The following is a 16,427-nucleotide window of genomic DNA, read 5'->3' as shown; positions in this document are numbered from 1 at the left end:
GGAAGCAGCAATGTCTGTGGCTGCTTGTGTTTCACTATTGTTGATATCAGACTGAGGTGTTATATGCAAGGGGAATGTATTAGAAGCCAGATCTTATTTTGTTGGAGTAAAATTTAGGAAGATTTTTGTACATAACTTAAAATCAGCTGCTATCTTTGTCGCTGTCTTTGATGCTTGTTTAAAGGCCATTTGACTCTTTTCATTGTATTTTTTTAATAAATATGTAATTTTAGGAACACGTTAGTGAAAACAAACAGAAGAACATAGACATGGATGAAAGCACAAATCTGTTAATTATCAGGTGGGTAGTGTCTTTTTCATGGCATCCAAGACTTCTAAAATCTTGTACAAGTGTTCTAAAGTGAGATTCAGAATTATTCTGCGGTGGTTGAGACTGATGTATACTTTAGAAAATTATAGGCACTGGCATGGAATAGGATTCAGCCCAACTCCTCACAGGTCTGAAGTACAAAATTTGGTAGGTATAGATATATAGTGGCAGGTTATCAGCTTGGCTAGATCTTCCTTGCACATAGCAAGGGAGACTTAGAGCTGTGTTAACTGGGCTGCTAGGATTCCCCCAGGAGCCAACAGCATACCACACTTGATGGAGGGGACATTCCAGGGCAAGGAAAGAATGGGAGAGGGTGGAATTAAAATGTGATGTGCTCCAATGATCCTGGGCCAGTGGCCCCTAGGAGACTGTTCCAGCCAGTGCATGGCCTTGTCTATCCTGGGGCTTTTTTTGCAGGAGTGCAGCTACAGTGTAGATAAGGCCTCTACTTGAGGCCAAAGGGGGTTTTGCACTGACTTGAGTGGAGCCAGAATTTGGCTCTTAATTAGTGGTCACAGGAGTTAATTACGGAAAACATACAAAAATGCTATTGGAAACAGGAGTGTCCAGTTCTCACTTACATAATTGATTGTGCCAGACTTTCTGAAAACTGTATAAACAACGTATCACATTATGACTGTTTGCGAAACTCTAGCATGAAACTCACTACCTTTGATATCTAGTCAGATTTTCAGTAAGAAGAATGAAAGCAAATCTGCAGAGTTACTCTGAAACCAAAAGAGAACATAGGGATATATTTCACTGAAAAACTGGCAAATTTATTCAAAGCTAAAATTTAAAAAGAGCCACACTGAAGAAGATGCTGTGTTCACATTAGTAAAATGTGGATGGTTTGCTGTCCTGGGTCATCACGTGTCATTTAAAATGTGCTCCTGAGGTCTCTCCTGATTTATTTATGGCACTCTGAAGAAGGAAAGCTCTATCTAAGTGCCAAGTGGTGGTTGTGTTTTTGCATTACAGGACCCAATGAAATTTAGTCCTTAAATTTAGTCCTTAAATTTCATGGTCAAAGACTTTTGAGAACTTTGACCAAATAGCATCAGAGAATCCACCCACCCTCAAGAAAAGATTTCCAATGTATGCTATCGATGTATAATTAAATTATTCAAAACCCCCATCTGGGCAAGAACTTTCAAAGTAAATGGCTTCATTACTCAAGTATTTGAGACCCTTTTCAGAGAGCATTTTCAGAAGTGACTAGTGATTTGTGAGTGCCCATCTTGAGAAACCTGAATAGGATCTGATTTTCAAAAAGTGCTGCAGGTCCACCCTGTGAAAATGAAGTGCCATTAAGATATCTCAAGTTGGACACCCAATATCTCTAACAATTTTTGATAATCTTAGCTTTGTTTCAATTAAAAATCCATATTTGAACATTGCCCAATATTCATAGGTGTTTACAGTTAGGGGTGGAACCTCAACTGATATAAATTGGCATAACTCCATTGACTTCAGTGGGAGTTGAACTGATTGATGCTCCCTGAAAATCAGCCCGAAGTTGTCAGAAGCTTAAAACAGTTGTGTGCATTGGCTCCTATGAAGTGATACTTCACAACCCCCTTGTGTGCCTCACAGTTCTGACTCGCTGCCTAGCTGGCTGGACTATAAGACTAATTGAGCTACTGCCTCATAGTTCTGCCCATCTTTCCATCAACAACTTCAATCAATCCACTGCACATTTACAGTTGTTTTCCTCCCCCAACCCAACCTCTCTCTCATCCATTTTTGCAGGAAGAAAAAAGATTTGGAGGCTCCGGAGAATGCTATTCCACCTCTTGAGCCTCCATGTGTAGAGCAACCCGAGTTATTTTACTTCATTGTTTTCCTCTGGGTGCTGGTCTACTGCCTGTTGCTCCTTCCGCATCTTGTTAGCAACAAATTTTGATCTCTGTGAGTGTGGGAATAATAAAAGACAGTGGCTTGATTTTTTTCATGTGTATGCATATAAATCGGTTCCTTCAGGTGAAGCACAGATAAATATAGGGTCTGATTTTAAAGCTGATACGAAGATTAGTCTTAAGTTACTGTTGTGCTATTTATAATGTTGTAGCACATTTTATATTGTGACATTGTGTAGATATATATATAGATATACATATGGAAATGGGATGATTTAATAATCACAATTTTTGTACATTTGTGCCTTGCTTTATAAAATGCTAAATAAAATTGATAATTGTTAGTAGAGATATAGATGATTTAGAGCTCCACTCTTCAAAAATGGTTCTTCAAAAATTGTTCCTCTGGCTACACTTATTTACCTAGGGCCATGTAGCTGTGAAAGAAGGGTAATGTGTGACTTCATGTCAAAGCTTGGTCATCCACGTTGGCAGGGCTTGAAATAAGCTCTTTTCTGTATTTCCCAGTGGAAATATTTTGGTAGAAGAAGCTTAACCTTCCTCAATCAATTATTCTTCCATCGTGTGTTTTGTTTTCAGTTGAAAGGACTTTTCAAACACATGGGAGCAGATTCTGATCTCAGTTGCTCCTATAACTTCATTGACTTCAGTGGAATTGCATCAGTATTACACCAGTGTAACTGAGATCAAAATTTGACCCGTATTGTTACTGTGTCTTGGCAGAAGAATTGCAAATATAAATCTTGCTGTATTTAATAAAAACCTAAAATGCTACCAAAACAAGATACTCTATTGCACACACTTCTCCTGGGAATAATATGAGAGAACAAATAGTACATGACAGTCATGCATTACTGGAAGGCACTCAGAATCTGTGGTCATGGGCAAGTTTTTCTGTTGTATATAGATTCTTACTCCTTGCTCAAGTCTGGAGTGAAGGAGAAGCTTATACGTTTCCATTAGTGAAATACAAGGAAACATTATGCTGAGCCTTGGTACAAGTGAAGTGATGATAATGAAGTTTGTCTTTTCTGCAAGTTTTCCTTTGAATTCAGATTTATTGCTGTCCTCTCTTCTTTGAATATTCTACCCTCTATATTAGCAAATTGGCTGTGAAAAAAGAAAGATTAGGGTAGCTGCTTACCAGAAGAGATTTAAAGGAAGGAAAGGAGAGCCTGGTATAGAGACTTTAATAGAGGATACCTCAGGAAACATTGACATTTCTTCTTTTTATATACCACTGACAAAGAGGCCACCATCTAAAATATCTTTTAAGGTGCATCTCTCTAAAATAAATGATTAATCATTCACTCCAAAGCAGATTTTTACAGAAGGAAAACATCAGTTTGGATCTCTTGCCTCTTCTGCTATGTTATCTACTTCCTTGTCCTTTACCATTCAGCCTCTGGATCAGGTGCATCAGTGGATTGCACTTATCAGATCATATGAAGACTCTGCCTTTGAAGACACCAAAAATCATAAAAAACCCAGCTTATCACCTTCTGAGGTGGAGGTGCAACACAAGAGGATTATAAGCACTGAGATCAATAGTGGAAGAAATGACTACTGGAGAAATAGATCCAGAAAAATGTCAGCAGTCTATATTTCTTCTGTCTGAAAATCTCGAGTACATATGAAGGGACTTCTATCGCCAGACAAATAGCAAAGATCTTGGCTTGCATTTGGTCGGATGCTTTTGATCAAAAACAGCATAGAAATGGGACAGTAAAAGTGTGAAGACGTTAGTGATTACTTTATAGCTTATACTGAGCTTTTAGCCAGAATGGGAATCAGGTATAAGCTTGGAGTTGCCTACTTGGCAATAGCAATAACTTCTACCCATGGTGTTTCTGGTATAGTCATAGAATCATAGAATCATAGACTATTAGGGTTGGAAGGGACCTCAGGAGGTCATCTAGTCCAACCCCCTGCTCCAAGCAGGACCAATCCCCAGATTTTTACCCCCGTTCCCTTAATGGCCCCCTCAGGGATTGAACTCACAACCCTGGGTTTAGTAGGCCAATGCTCAAACCCCTGAGCTATCCCTCCCCCCACAGGCACATTTTGACTTCACGATGCCCTCATGAGGACATGTAACGTTGCTGGTTCAATTTAAACATCCATACATCAGACCACAAAGCGCCTTATTAAAAAAAGAGGTGTTTTGTGGGCTTGCACTCAACTTTGTTAGAATAAAAGGTATTTATAATAAGAGGCTGTATGTTTAAGATTCCCTTTCAGTACGCTATTTGTCGTGCTCATCTTAAATAAAAGCTTTTTGAAGACAGGACATATATATGTACCCCAATATAATGCAACTCAATATCATAACATGAATTCGGCTATAACACGGTAAAATAGTGCTGCAGGGGGGCAGGGCTGCGCACTCCAGTGGATCAAAGCAAGTTCGATATAACACAGTTTCACTTATAACACGGTAACATTGTTTGGCTCCTGAGGACAGCGTTATATTGGGGTAGAGATGTACTTGAATGTTAAGCACTTCATTTGCACATGCTTCAAAGTTGTTAAAGGCTTGCTATCTGCTGAGTATTTCCTTCCTTGCACACTGCACTAAATTATTGTATAAATTCTTGATATTAGCTTGTTATTACCTTTCAGTAACACCTCATATTGGAGGTGCAATTAGGATTAGAGGACAATGCTGCATAGGATGATAGTTTAAACACTTGGGGTGAAATCCTGGTCCATTTAAGTCAATAAGAATATTGCCACTGATATCACTAAAGCCAGGATTTCACCCCTGGGCTCTTTCCATATGTCCGTTATAAGGATCTTCTAGTCCTTGGCCAACATCAGACGAGAGTAGAGATGGGTCCAAGCCATAGATTTGAGAAGCAGATTCAGATCTGTTCTTCACCCAAAGTTTGAGGGGAAGTAGGCCCAAGGTTTTGGTTCAGGCCTATCTCTAGAAGAGAGATGACAGAATTGAGAAAAGTCTCCACATAACTGGCACTTCTCTGGAGGAACTCTAGGTGATCCTGGATAAAGTCTCACTGCCTCTGTTAAAAAGGAAAAAAAGTACCACAAACCAGACACTGAGCTGAGTACACTTTTTGTTCATCGGACAACTGGCCGATAAGTGATTTTTGCATTGTGACATTTACTTCATGCAGCTATCACTGAAGTCTGACGGGTTATTTTATAACTAGTGGCCAAAAGCCTGTGCTCTTGCATGGTTATGGCAAGTGGGCTAACTAATCCATCATCTGTGCAATCTCCCTATACAACCAATCAAATTGTTGGATGCAACTTAGCTGTAGTGTAAGGGCAGTGATTGGTTGAGTTACCTCTGATATCACAATGGACCAGGAGTCTTGGCATGGCATAGATACAGTAACACCTCACTTAATGTCCCAGTTAATGTTGTTTCATTGTTACGTTGCTGATCAATTAGAGAACATGCTCGTTTAAAGTTGTGCAATGTTCCCAGGGAGCTTGCTGGCAGTAGCTGCTGTCTCGACTTGCTGATCTACTTAAAAAGGCAGTGTACTTAGAGTGAGGTCAGCATATTTAAAGGTACAATGCACAAAGGGTATGTGTCTCTGTCTGCCATGCTGTCTCCCCTCCCCTCCATTTGTGCTGCCTTGTAGAGTGTGAGGCTACATTAACAACATGTTAACCCTTGAGGGCTCAGCCAAGTGCTAGTTCATCATTTAGCAGTAAGGCATTCCCTGGGAAATATTCCACCCTCTTTTACCCTCTGACTTCACTACCTCAACCAAGCTTCACAATCATCATTGATGTGTACTGTATTAAATTGTACTGAAATAAAAATTTCCCTGAAACCTAACCCCCCTATTTACATCAATTCTTATGGGGAAATTGGATTCGCTTAACATCGTTTTGCTTAAAGTCGCATTTTTCAGGAACATAACTACAGCGTTAAGCGAGAAGTTACTGTACATGCCTTACTGTAGCTGTACACTGCACGAATGTAATTTGTGAAGTCAAAATGGCTGAATACTCAAAAAAATAGACAATAAGAGGCCACCAATTCCAGTGATGGTTGAACCTGGTGATAGTCTGAACAAGAAAAATTCATAGCCATGCTTGAAGCTGTTTCCATCACTTCGCACTGACTCAAACATTTTAGGTTTCAGTGACACACACAATGACAATTCTGGAAACTTCATATTTAGATAAATATCTTGTGTTGAACTTGTGCCTTTTCTCCCAGAGGATCCCTTTGCAAAACATAATACGAGAATCACTGCACCCACTTCTGAAGTGCAGTCAACCCTGCAAGATCAAGCCCTTAATTCCACATGCAGCAACTTAAAATGTACCACGGCATTTAACCTGTAATCAGACTTTGTGTACACTATTGGTATGTTGCAGCCTGGGAGCCTGATCCTGCAGTCTTTACTTCGGAAAAACTCCCATTTAAGTTCATGAGAGTTTTGCCTAAAGAATGCAGGACTAGTCATGGGTATGTGATGTTTTAAGAGCTGATGGACAATGTCAGCAGCAATAAGAATGTAGCTTGACAGAAATGAGGAGAAATTAAAAGTGGGTGATTAGAGCAGAGGACTGGGATTCTTCAGTTCTGTTCCTAACTGTGTAACATTGCTCTAGTCACTGAGGCCAAAGTTGTTAATCTGAGTGTCTAAAGTTAAACACACAAATCCATATTTAGGCACTTAATTAAGCCCTGATTCAGGGAAGCACTTAAGCATACACTTAAATGTAGGCATGTACTTACTTAAGTGCCCTTCCTGAATAGGGATGCGTTCCTGAATTGGGGCCTCAGTTTTTGACTCATAGGTGCCTAAATCCCTTTTGCAAATGATATGTAGGCTCCTAAATCAATTAGGCATTGTGACGCTGAGTGCAGCAATGCCTAATTACCTTTAATAATCTGGGCCTATGTCAAAAAGGGTCTAATGTTTCAGGAGGAAATTTCCTATGAATGATCTGGCAGATTCTTACTCCGTTTTCAGCTGCAAAATTAGGCAAGGATATAATCAAACTGAAAATTAATGCAGCCCTTGCCAAATAGATGATAATGGGTCAGCACAGTGGGTGTGACCCATACAAGTTTCATTTGTGTAGCCTTAAAAAATACAGTCCCATTTTAAATACTATCAATATTTTTGATAGATTGAGCTCTAAAACTTATTTTAGTGGAATTTCTACAGTGTAATTGAAGTGTCTATAGAATCGTATTGAAAGCTTAAAATTCAGAAAAGCTAAGAAAAACTGTTTTAAAGATTAAATACTATTTTGTATCACAATGATTTATCTATATTTGAAAGCTATAAAAACATTTTAAGAGTATGTATAATTGTATGAATGTTATACTTATGAATCATTGTAAATCATGAGAAAACTAATATCAAATAAGTAATGCAATTTCATGCATAATTTGCAGACATGACAAAATAACTGCAAATATGAGTCAGGTGAGTCAATGAACCATGGTCTTGAAAAATATGGTGAATGATCATATAAAATTGTATGCAATACAACCTTTAAAATAGATGCTTTACAGCTTTTGTTTTGTGGTGAAACTTGTAGTTAAGTTTGCAAAATAGGTTAAGTGATAACCCACTTTTCCTCACTGCATCCTTAGCTTTTTATAAAACTCATTTTAGGGGCTGAAATTTTCCATTCATTGCTCAAAATACTGCTCTCATCTAAAGAAATGTAAGTCCAGAATAACTCTGTTGATGTCAATGAATTTATTCTGATTTTATACAGATGTAACAGGTGTACAGTGCCCCATTGATTTCAGTGGGACTTCACGCAGGCGCAGGAGTTCACCTGCTCTGATCCAATTGTAGGACCAGAACCTTAAAGAAATGGGGTCTTTCATAAGTGAGCACTTAGCAATGTAATCTAATACTCAGTTAATCTGTGCCAGTTTTAAGGATTTAGGGCTAAATCTGCCAAGGCATTGAGTATGTCTATGAGATCTAAGTGTCCTCAACTTCCATTGAAGTCAATAGGACGTATTGGCACTCAGTAACTTGCAAGATCAGAACCTTATGGTGGCTTTAAATCAACTTAAGCACGTACACCATAAGGCAGACTAAGAGCACCTGCCTCTTTAAGAGCTAGCTCACCTAGGTCCTTATTCACTTAATAGTCCCATTCACTTCATTGAGTCTCCCGATGTGAACAAGATGATTTATTTGCATGAATAAGAGTTGCAGGATCAGAAGCTGTCTTTCAAGCAAGTTAATGGTACTGATGTTATGATGCTCACCTTCTGTTCCTCATTTTCTTAAGGGCTAGATTGTGAGATAGGTATTTGGACAGAGGCTATATCTACACTACAGACGCTACCATGGCACAGTTGCAGGACTGTAGCTACACCTTTGAGGCACAGTAATGTAGTTGCTTCCTACGTCATCATAAGGGGTTTTTCCATCCATTTAGTTAGTCCACCTCTCTGAAAGGGGATAGAAAAATTCTGTCAACCTAACTGTATCTGCCCTGGGGATTAGATCAACCTAATTATGGTGCTCAAGGCATGAAATTTTTCACAGCTCTGAGTGACATAGCTACTAGGTTGTTCTAATATTGAAGTGTAGACCAGACCTGAGTGAGGGGCAGCGTGTCCTCTGGAGCAGCTCAGGGGGGAGATTGTGATTTAGAGAGTGTCACTCTCCCTCCTGGTTTCCCCTTCTCCAAGGAGTTAACTGTACTGGATCCATACCTGGCATAGCTGTGCCACTAGTGTATTGGGGAGCAGAGCTGTGATTCTACCTGGCCCATTCCACTTCCTCATTATTCTTTATTTGTTTTATCATAGTGCCTAGAAGCCTGTGGCTGGGACCAAGACACGAACTAAAAGACAGTCCTTGCCCATAAGATCTGACAATCTAAATCTCCATCTGTGCAGGGTGGAGGAAGTATCCTCATCTACAATATCTTGCACGGTACGCCCATTATGTCCCTGCACTGCCATGCAAGCTGGGCCGCAATCTGCCCATGTGTAGTATTTTATTGCATACATGGGGACAGGTTAGCATCGCAGTAGGAACCTTACATTTTCCGTTTCCTAATGATGTTATTTATTACTTTGCAACCTTAACACTGCAGTAAAAAAGTTTTTTTTTCTAGAAGCAATACTGTGTATCAGTGATAATGCTACTTCGATGACATCTAATTTGTAATTGTTATAATCCTCTCTTCAATAAGTATACGAGTTGACCTATTTTTTTTTTTTGGAACAGTGCAAAACTGCCAAAGTTGTACAGTGAAGGGGTGGATCTTTAGGTATTAATTTATGTGGGAAAGTATAATCAGAATGCTTAATCCATTTATATCATTTATTTAAACAGAATATGACAATTAGGCATGGGAGGGAAATGGAATCATGCTTCTTATTTTTAGGAACCTTGGATGATCTCTTTATTCTCAAGGACTAAAGCCATGTTCACAGGAGCAGCGCCAGGGTTTCTGGCGCCCTACGCAGAATTCGGGGGGCAGCATTTTGTGCGCTCCCCACAGGGCGCGCTGGAGCTTCCGATTCCCCTCCCATCGCGCTGCCGAAGGACCTTCCACTGAAATGCCGCAGGCGACAGTGGCAGTCATTGAGCTGCTCAATTGCCTGCCGCTGTTTTCCGCGGCACGTCGGCAGAAGGTCCTTCTTCGGCGGCGCAACGGGAGCGGAACCGGAAGCTCCCATGCGCCCCGTGGGGAGTGCACAAAATGCCACCCCCTGAATCCTGGCGCCCTAGGCGACTGCCTAAGGTCGCCTAATGGAAGCGCCGGCCCTGCATGTTCATTTCTTGAGTGACCATCAAAGCATTGCTCTTTCACTCTGAAGTCTTTGTCCGAAAAAGTGTCCTTCCTCTTCAGTAGAATTTCTGCTGCCCCCTTTCCAGGCAATGGTTATTGCTGGTAAAAAAAAAAAAATAGAATTATACCTTATTTTCACACTCTGAGAGAAACACTAGGCTGACATTAGCAATAGCTATCTCTGCTTAAGGGACATGAAATCACCTCTTTAATAGTGGTTATTATATTTTTAACTTCTATATGAGAAGGAAATAAAATGGCACTAACAGCCTGATTTGTGGTTTTACTGCTGGGGAATGGGAAACAATTTCACCTCACGAGAAGACAAAAACATGCCCATTCAACAAGTACCAGATTCCAATAACCTTGCTCATGTTCTGTGGTACCTTTCTCCACAAGTAGCCTCATTAGTTTCAGTGGGACTTCTTGTAAATTCTTCTTGTAAATTGTTTTGTGTTTCTACAGGGCCTAGCACAATGAGGTATTGGTCCATGACTGGGGCTCCTTGGTGCTATGGTAACAAATAAATATTAATAATGTCTGGTTAGGTACCTTCAAAACGATTAAGGGTGGAGAATCTCATCTCAATGACTAAATGCTGCCCATCCTTAGAAATCAGTGACCCAGTCTCTTCCCCTTTTTTTTTTTGAAACATGGAATAATATATTACTTTTGTTTAGTCAAACTTTTCTGTTTTTAATTATAAGGCTCATACCATCTTTTTTCATTTGTGATCTCATTATAATTGACTTAACGGGCCATAACTTAACTGATGCTTCAGGTATGCTAACACTTTCAGCTATGTTATTCTTACCTGTAAAATGCAGATGAACTTAGTTAACTTACTGTACTTTTGTTACTGTTTTCCAGTTTAAATTTTAATATGTAAAGTGCTGGGTTACTGAAGGGTTTAGAGGGACTTTTGTGCCAGGAGTAAACATCCATCAGGAAACTTAAATGAATGTGCATTTGTTTTTAATTAGCATTCCCTTTCTTTGACTAATTGTCAAGGATGCTGGTTATTTAAATGAGTGTTTGCTGCCTCCCCATCAAACCAACTCTGTGCAAGTTGTTCAAATATATGGCGCTGATCATACTTTGCTGGAGATTCTCATAAATAAATTATCCAGTTTGTACTTGTGGAGAAGTCTTAACTATATCCCCTAATAACAAAGCTTATTTGCTGCTCTGTGGAGCAGCATCAGTGTGCCAAATTCTTTAATTTGGTTACATTAATGCAACCCCACTGATCTGATTGTTAGACCCTCATTGACTTGTTCCAAGGAGATAACTGAGGGCAGAACTTGGCCCTATTTGTTCTGTAGACATACACACACTTGCATTTTATTGAATAGCGAGGAGAATTTGAAACTCTGGTATTAAGAAGTAAATATGTACTTAAAAGACAGTGAAGTTTATCTGTAAATACTTCTAAATATTTTCTTGGTCAGTGGTTAGGGTGACCAGATGTCCCAATTTTATAGGGACAGTCTCGATTTTGGGGTCTTTTTTCTTATATAGGCTCCTATTACCCCCCACCCCCTGTCTCGATTTTTCACACTTGCTCTCTGGTCACCCTGTCCGTGGTCCACCCTGAATATTTGCAATTATTGTTCAATGCTGATTTTTGTGAAGGAAAAATAAAGAGAAATAAAATGTTTTGTGTATAGTTGATACAAATAGCAAAAAGTTACTTTTGGAAACTGTTGCTCTGTAATCACACTAGGATGCAAGAGTGAATAGCTGAAAATTTATTTTATAAAACCTCCAATTTTGAAATAAACTGACAGAATTTCTTTACATAACTGTTGTCTGCATATTTTCCCATGCTGAAAAATTCCTTTGCTACACTTACTTTTTCAGGAGAAACCATTTTGTTTCCAATAATGTTATTTTCATGCTTAGAGACTGTATTTGCTTGTTATAAAGAAATCTTAAGAAACAGTTTGACAAGCAGAAAACTTACAGACAGTGATTGTTAGAAAACAGGAGTCTAATTTTCTCTCCCAGTCACTTTTTAAAAGGAGTAGATGTTGAGTTTAGGAAGGTGAAGGTTTACCAGCATGTAGAATCAGGTAGGGGTCAAGTCTTATGTAAGCTTCCAAAAATAATTTTGCTGAATCATGCATTTCCAGAGGTGGATAAATATCAGCTTTAGAATAAGACTTACTGAGCTCCGGGTATGTCTACATCTACAATTTTGCAGCGCTGGTTGTTACAGCTGTATTAGTACAGCTGTATAGGGCCAGTGCTGCAGAGTGGCCACACTTACAGCAACCAGCGCTGCAAGTGGTGTTAGATGTGGCCACACTGCAGCGCTGTTGGGCGGCTTGCAGGGGGGGTTCGGGGAACGCGAGAGCAAACCGCGGGGAAGGAGACCTGCTTGCAGGGGGGTTCAGGGAACGCGAGAGCAAACCGCGGGGAAGCAGGTCTCCTTCCCCGCGGTTTGCTCCGGTGTTCCCCGAACCCCCCCGCAAGCAGGTCTCCTTCCCCGCGGTTTGCTCCGGTGTTCCCCGAACCTCCCCGCAAGCAGGTCTCCTTCCCCGCGGTTTGCTCTCGCGTTCCCCGAACCCCCCTGCAAACCACGGGGAAGGAGACCTGCTTGCAGGGGGGTTCGGGGAACGCGAGAGCAAACCGCGGGGAAAGAGACCTGCTTGCAGTGGGGTTCGGGGAACACAAGAGCACACCGCGGGGAAAGAGACCTGCTTCCCCGCGGTGTGCTCTCGCGTTCCCCGAACCCCCCTGCAAACCGCGGGGAAGGAGACCTGCTTGCGGGGGGGTTCGGGGAACACGAGAGCACACTGCGGGGAAGGATACCTGCTTGATTACCAGAGAGGCTTCCTCAGGTATGCTGGGATACCTGCTTATTCCACGGAGGTCAAGAAAAACGCTGGTGAGTGTCTACACCTGATGACCAGCGCTGGTGATCCAGCGCTGGATCCTCTACACCCGAGATTCGACCGGGTGTACGGCCAGCGCTGCAAACAGGGAGTTGCAGCGCTGGTAATGCCCTGCAGATGTGTACACCTCCTAAGTTGCAGCGCTGTAACCCTCTCACCAGCGCTGCAACTTTGTGGTGTAGACAAGGCCTCCGTTTCACTTATGATTTTAAGCATTTGAACTGGTGGTTCAATAGATGAATAGCTGATGCCTGGATCCATTTTACAGTGTTCTCCAGTCACTTCTCTTGCAGAACATCAGCGATGGGGAAGTAGCAGAAGCACAATGAGACACAGAGAACCAGGGTCTGGATCTCTGTCCTCAAGAGCTTACAATCTAAAACGGACAAACTTAGACATGCACATAAACAAAGGAAGGTGGTAGGGAAGAGAGAACTGTGGGTTATCTTTCAGTAAATGTGTGACAGCCTGAATCAGAGCAGAAAGTTTAATGGGCTATCTATCTTGTGTACTTTAGATGGCCCCCCTTAGTGTAGAATCCACACACCTCACACTGTTTAATGTAGTTATCCTCCAAAATACACCACTGAAGTAGGGAAGTACTTAACCATTGGACCATCCTTTCCCACACAAATCCTGCAGGTAGTAAGTACCTCTAAGGATCTGTCACTTATACTGTCCCAATCCTGCTTCCAGTGGTGTAAATGCAAAACTTCCACTGGCTTCAGCAGTGCAGGATCCTGGTCCCTAGATATAATAAATGCTTAGAACAATGGAACTCAGCTTGTGGTTTTTAATGGTACAGTGCATGAGGATAGAGTTAGAAACAAAGCAAAAACATTTGCAACATTTGTTGCAATATGTGGCCCTGATCCTGTAATTGGGACTGTTCAGGTGTGATGCCTGGTGGCCAAGGTGGACTAGGGGCAGTCCAAAGCAGCAGTCAAGTGTGCATGGGTGGTCAGGTTGCCAGGAGGTCAATCAGTATCAGAGGCAGTCTGGGGCAATGGTTGGCATTCTCACAAGAGTCTGTAGCCAGAAGATCCAACCCAAGGGGCTAGATCAGCTGACTGGGGAGGTGAGCTTGGGTGAGGCAGCAAGGCAGGGTCAGGCAAGGCGATCTAGACAGCAACCAACGGGCAATGGTCTATTGCTCAGATAGCTTCCATCCTCTTCCTGTTGAGGTCTTGAAATAGCCCTGGTACCTAATGAGAGTGCTGCCAGTCCATCCAATGAGGGGCCTGGGGTGTGGCTACTGTGGGTCTGTAGGCCTTTAGCACTAAAGCTGTAGGTTGGGGTAGCATTTCAGTACACTGTTGTGGTGCAGTGGCTAAGGATACTGCCTAAGTACTTAGCAGGCTTGATGAGATCCTGACATCAGGTGAATCTAACTGCAGAACTGAGGCCTAAACGTGTGGGGCCAAAGTTCTACAGGTCTTAGGAGTCGTGTGTGTATGGAGTGCAGGATTTGAACTCTAGGAATGTATGAGTGGATGGAGTTGGACTACTAGGAGCTGAAAGTAATGCCACATGTAATTGCTTGTACCATAAGCGCCAACTTTCCCTCTTTCCCCTGGGTGCTCAAGCCCACCTCTGCCTCCACCCCACCCCCACTCCACCCCTTCCATGAGGCCCCACCCCCATTCCAACCCCTTCCCCAAAGCCCCCACCCCAACTCAGCCCCCTCCCTGCCCCTATTCCAACTCCTTCCCCAAATCCCCACCCCGGCCCCACCTATTTCCCTGAGTGCACCATGTTCCTGCTCCACCCCATCCCCCTCCTGGGACATGCTAAAGCTCCCAAACAGCTATTTGGCAGTGGCTGCTCGGGGGAGGGGGGAGCTTGGCTGCCAGTGGGTGCAGAGCACCCACTAATTTTTCCCCATGGGTGCTCCAGCCCCGGAGCACCCACGGAGTCAACGCCTATGGCTTATACGTTTTCAACAGTCTCAGACTTTACCAACACCTCTGTCCTTAGATATTAATAACATGTATGTAGGTAATTTTTGACTTGCAAAGATAATCTTCAAGAGAGCTTATTACAGTGATTTCTAAAATGCCTTGCTAGTGACTTTATGCAATCCTTGAGTGAGTAGTGCTGTTAGCTACCGAATATTTTCCCCTGCCTCGATATACATGCTACCTTTGAACACAATGTGAGAGTGGATCAGAGTGAAATATACAGCTCCATCTGTTGTAAATACTTTGAATTCAAAATCTTTGCATTAATGTTTTATGGCTGGTCTGTGCCCTTGTGGAATTTACTTTGCCATGTGTATGTTTAATAAGAAAATGATAATCTAGCTACATTATTTGTCAGCCATCACTATATATTGCAGGTAAATCTTTTCACTTTGCAGAGTAATGATGGTCTAAGAATCTCACGTGTATTACAATTGCTAGTTAATAAAATTTCCCTAATACCTCCAGGAGATATCTTTTTATATTTGTGTTACAGATGGCTAAAATGAGGCAAGAGAGGTTAAATGACTTGCCCAAGGTTTTACCAAGAATCAGTGACTGAGCTGGAAGTAGAATCCCAGGGCCCAATCCTCAGGTGGCATAAAATACCAGAGTTCCATTGACTGACAGGTTATACCAGTTGAGGATCTGGCCCCTAAGGATCTGGTTACCTGTTTTCTGGTTTAATCACTGGAGAATAAAACCTTTCCCTTATATTTAATACTGTACCAAACTTAACTGCATTTCCCTTGAAACTGACATATTTTTGTAAGTTTTCCTATGTAAATCAGATTTCTTCATTAATAAATGTTATAGACTTGGAAGGAGAGGAATGGGCATAGTGTTGATTTGTGTTGTTATTAGTTGTGATCCAAGTCACTTCCCAAAGCTGTCAGCATAAACTTTTTGCTCTAGTTTCTTCATCTCAAGAGATGTGTTTTCATTTCAGGTTGAAACCATTGTTCTGATTAATCATCAAAAACTATACAGCTCATATGAAAAAATTACTTCCTAGGAATAATTGTGTACTTAGATTTACCAATATTGTACTGTGTGACAGTCACTGACACAAATAAATATTATATTTGATATGCAAAAGCAGGAGTGTCTAGATTGCTATTGGTTGTGTTTTCTTTCCTGACAAAATGAACAAGCAAGTTTCAGATCAACAAATATAGAAAAGTCTTTGTTTACTAGAGAAATGGATTAATTAATTCAATTAGTGTTTAAGTCATTGGTCCAACTCCAAGTGTCATTAAACAGATACCATTTTATAGCACATATACAATTTTGATTAAAATGGCAACATGGGGTTCCAAATTTGTTTCTTGCTCTGTTGAGTCAGAATGATGAGTTTTATAACTGCCAGCCTGTGAGCATAACCAGGGATCTGTAATGTCAAGCTGGGCTCTTTCCTTTTGAAATCATCACAAGTAAAGATGCTGCATGTCAAATTATAACCTCTATTTCTCTTGGGCAAACCTATTGCTTAACAGGAATAAAAAGCAGCAAAGCTATATTTAAGTCACCCAAAACATACACCCAGAGAAACACATTCCTCCCCCACACCCCGGGCTCA

General features: G+C 41.3%; 1 protein-coding gene across 1 annotated transcript in view; it reads left to right on the top strand.

Annotated features, from left to right (window-relative positions):
* Positions 1–4,071, top strand: part of CLMN (calmin) — a 100,068-nt gene extending 95,997 nt beyond the window's left edge. Inside the window, exons 12-13 of the mRNA XM_050954462.1 lie at positions 234–301; positions 2,087–4,071. Of these exons, the coding sequence (XP_050810419.1) occupies positions 234–301; positions 2,087–2,240 (222 nt within the window). The 3' untranslated portion in view covers positions 2,241–4,071. The remainder of the gene's footprint in view (positions 1–233; positions 302–2,086) is intronic.
* The last annotated feature ends 12,356 nt before the right edge of the window (positions 4,072–16,427 follow it).

Source organism: Gopherus flavomarginatus, chromosome 5 (genome assembly GCF_025201925.1).
Source record: "Gopherus flavomarginatus isolate rGopFla2 chromosome 5, rGopFla2.mat.asm, whole genome shotgun sequence".
Taxonomy (NCBI): Eukaryota; Metazoa; Chordata; order Testudines; family Testudinidae; genus Gopherus; species Gopherus flavomarginatus.
The sequence above is the reverse complement of the archived record's forward strand: the minus strand, read 5'-3'. Positions and strand labels throughout refer to the sequence as shown.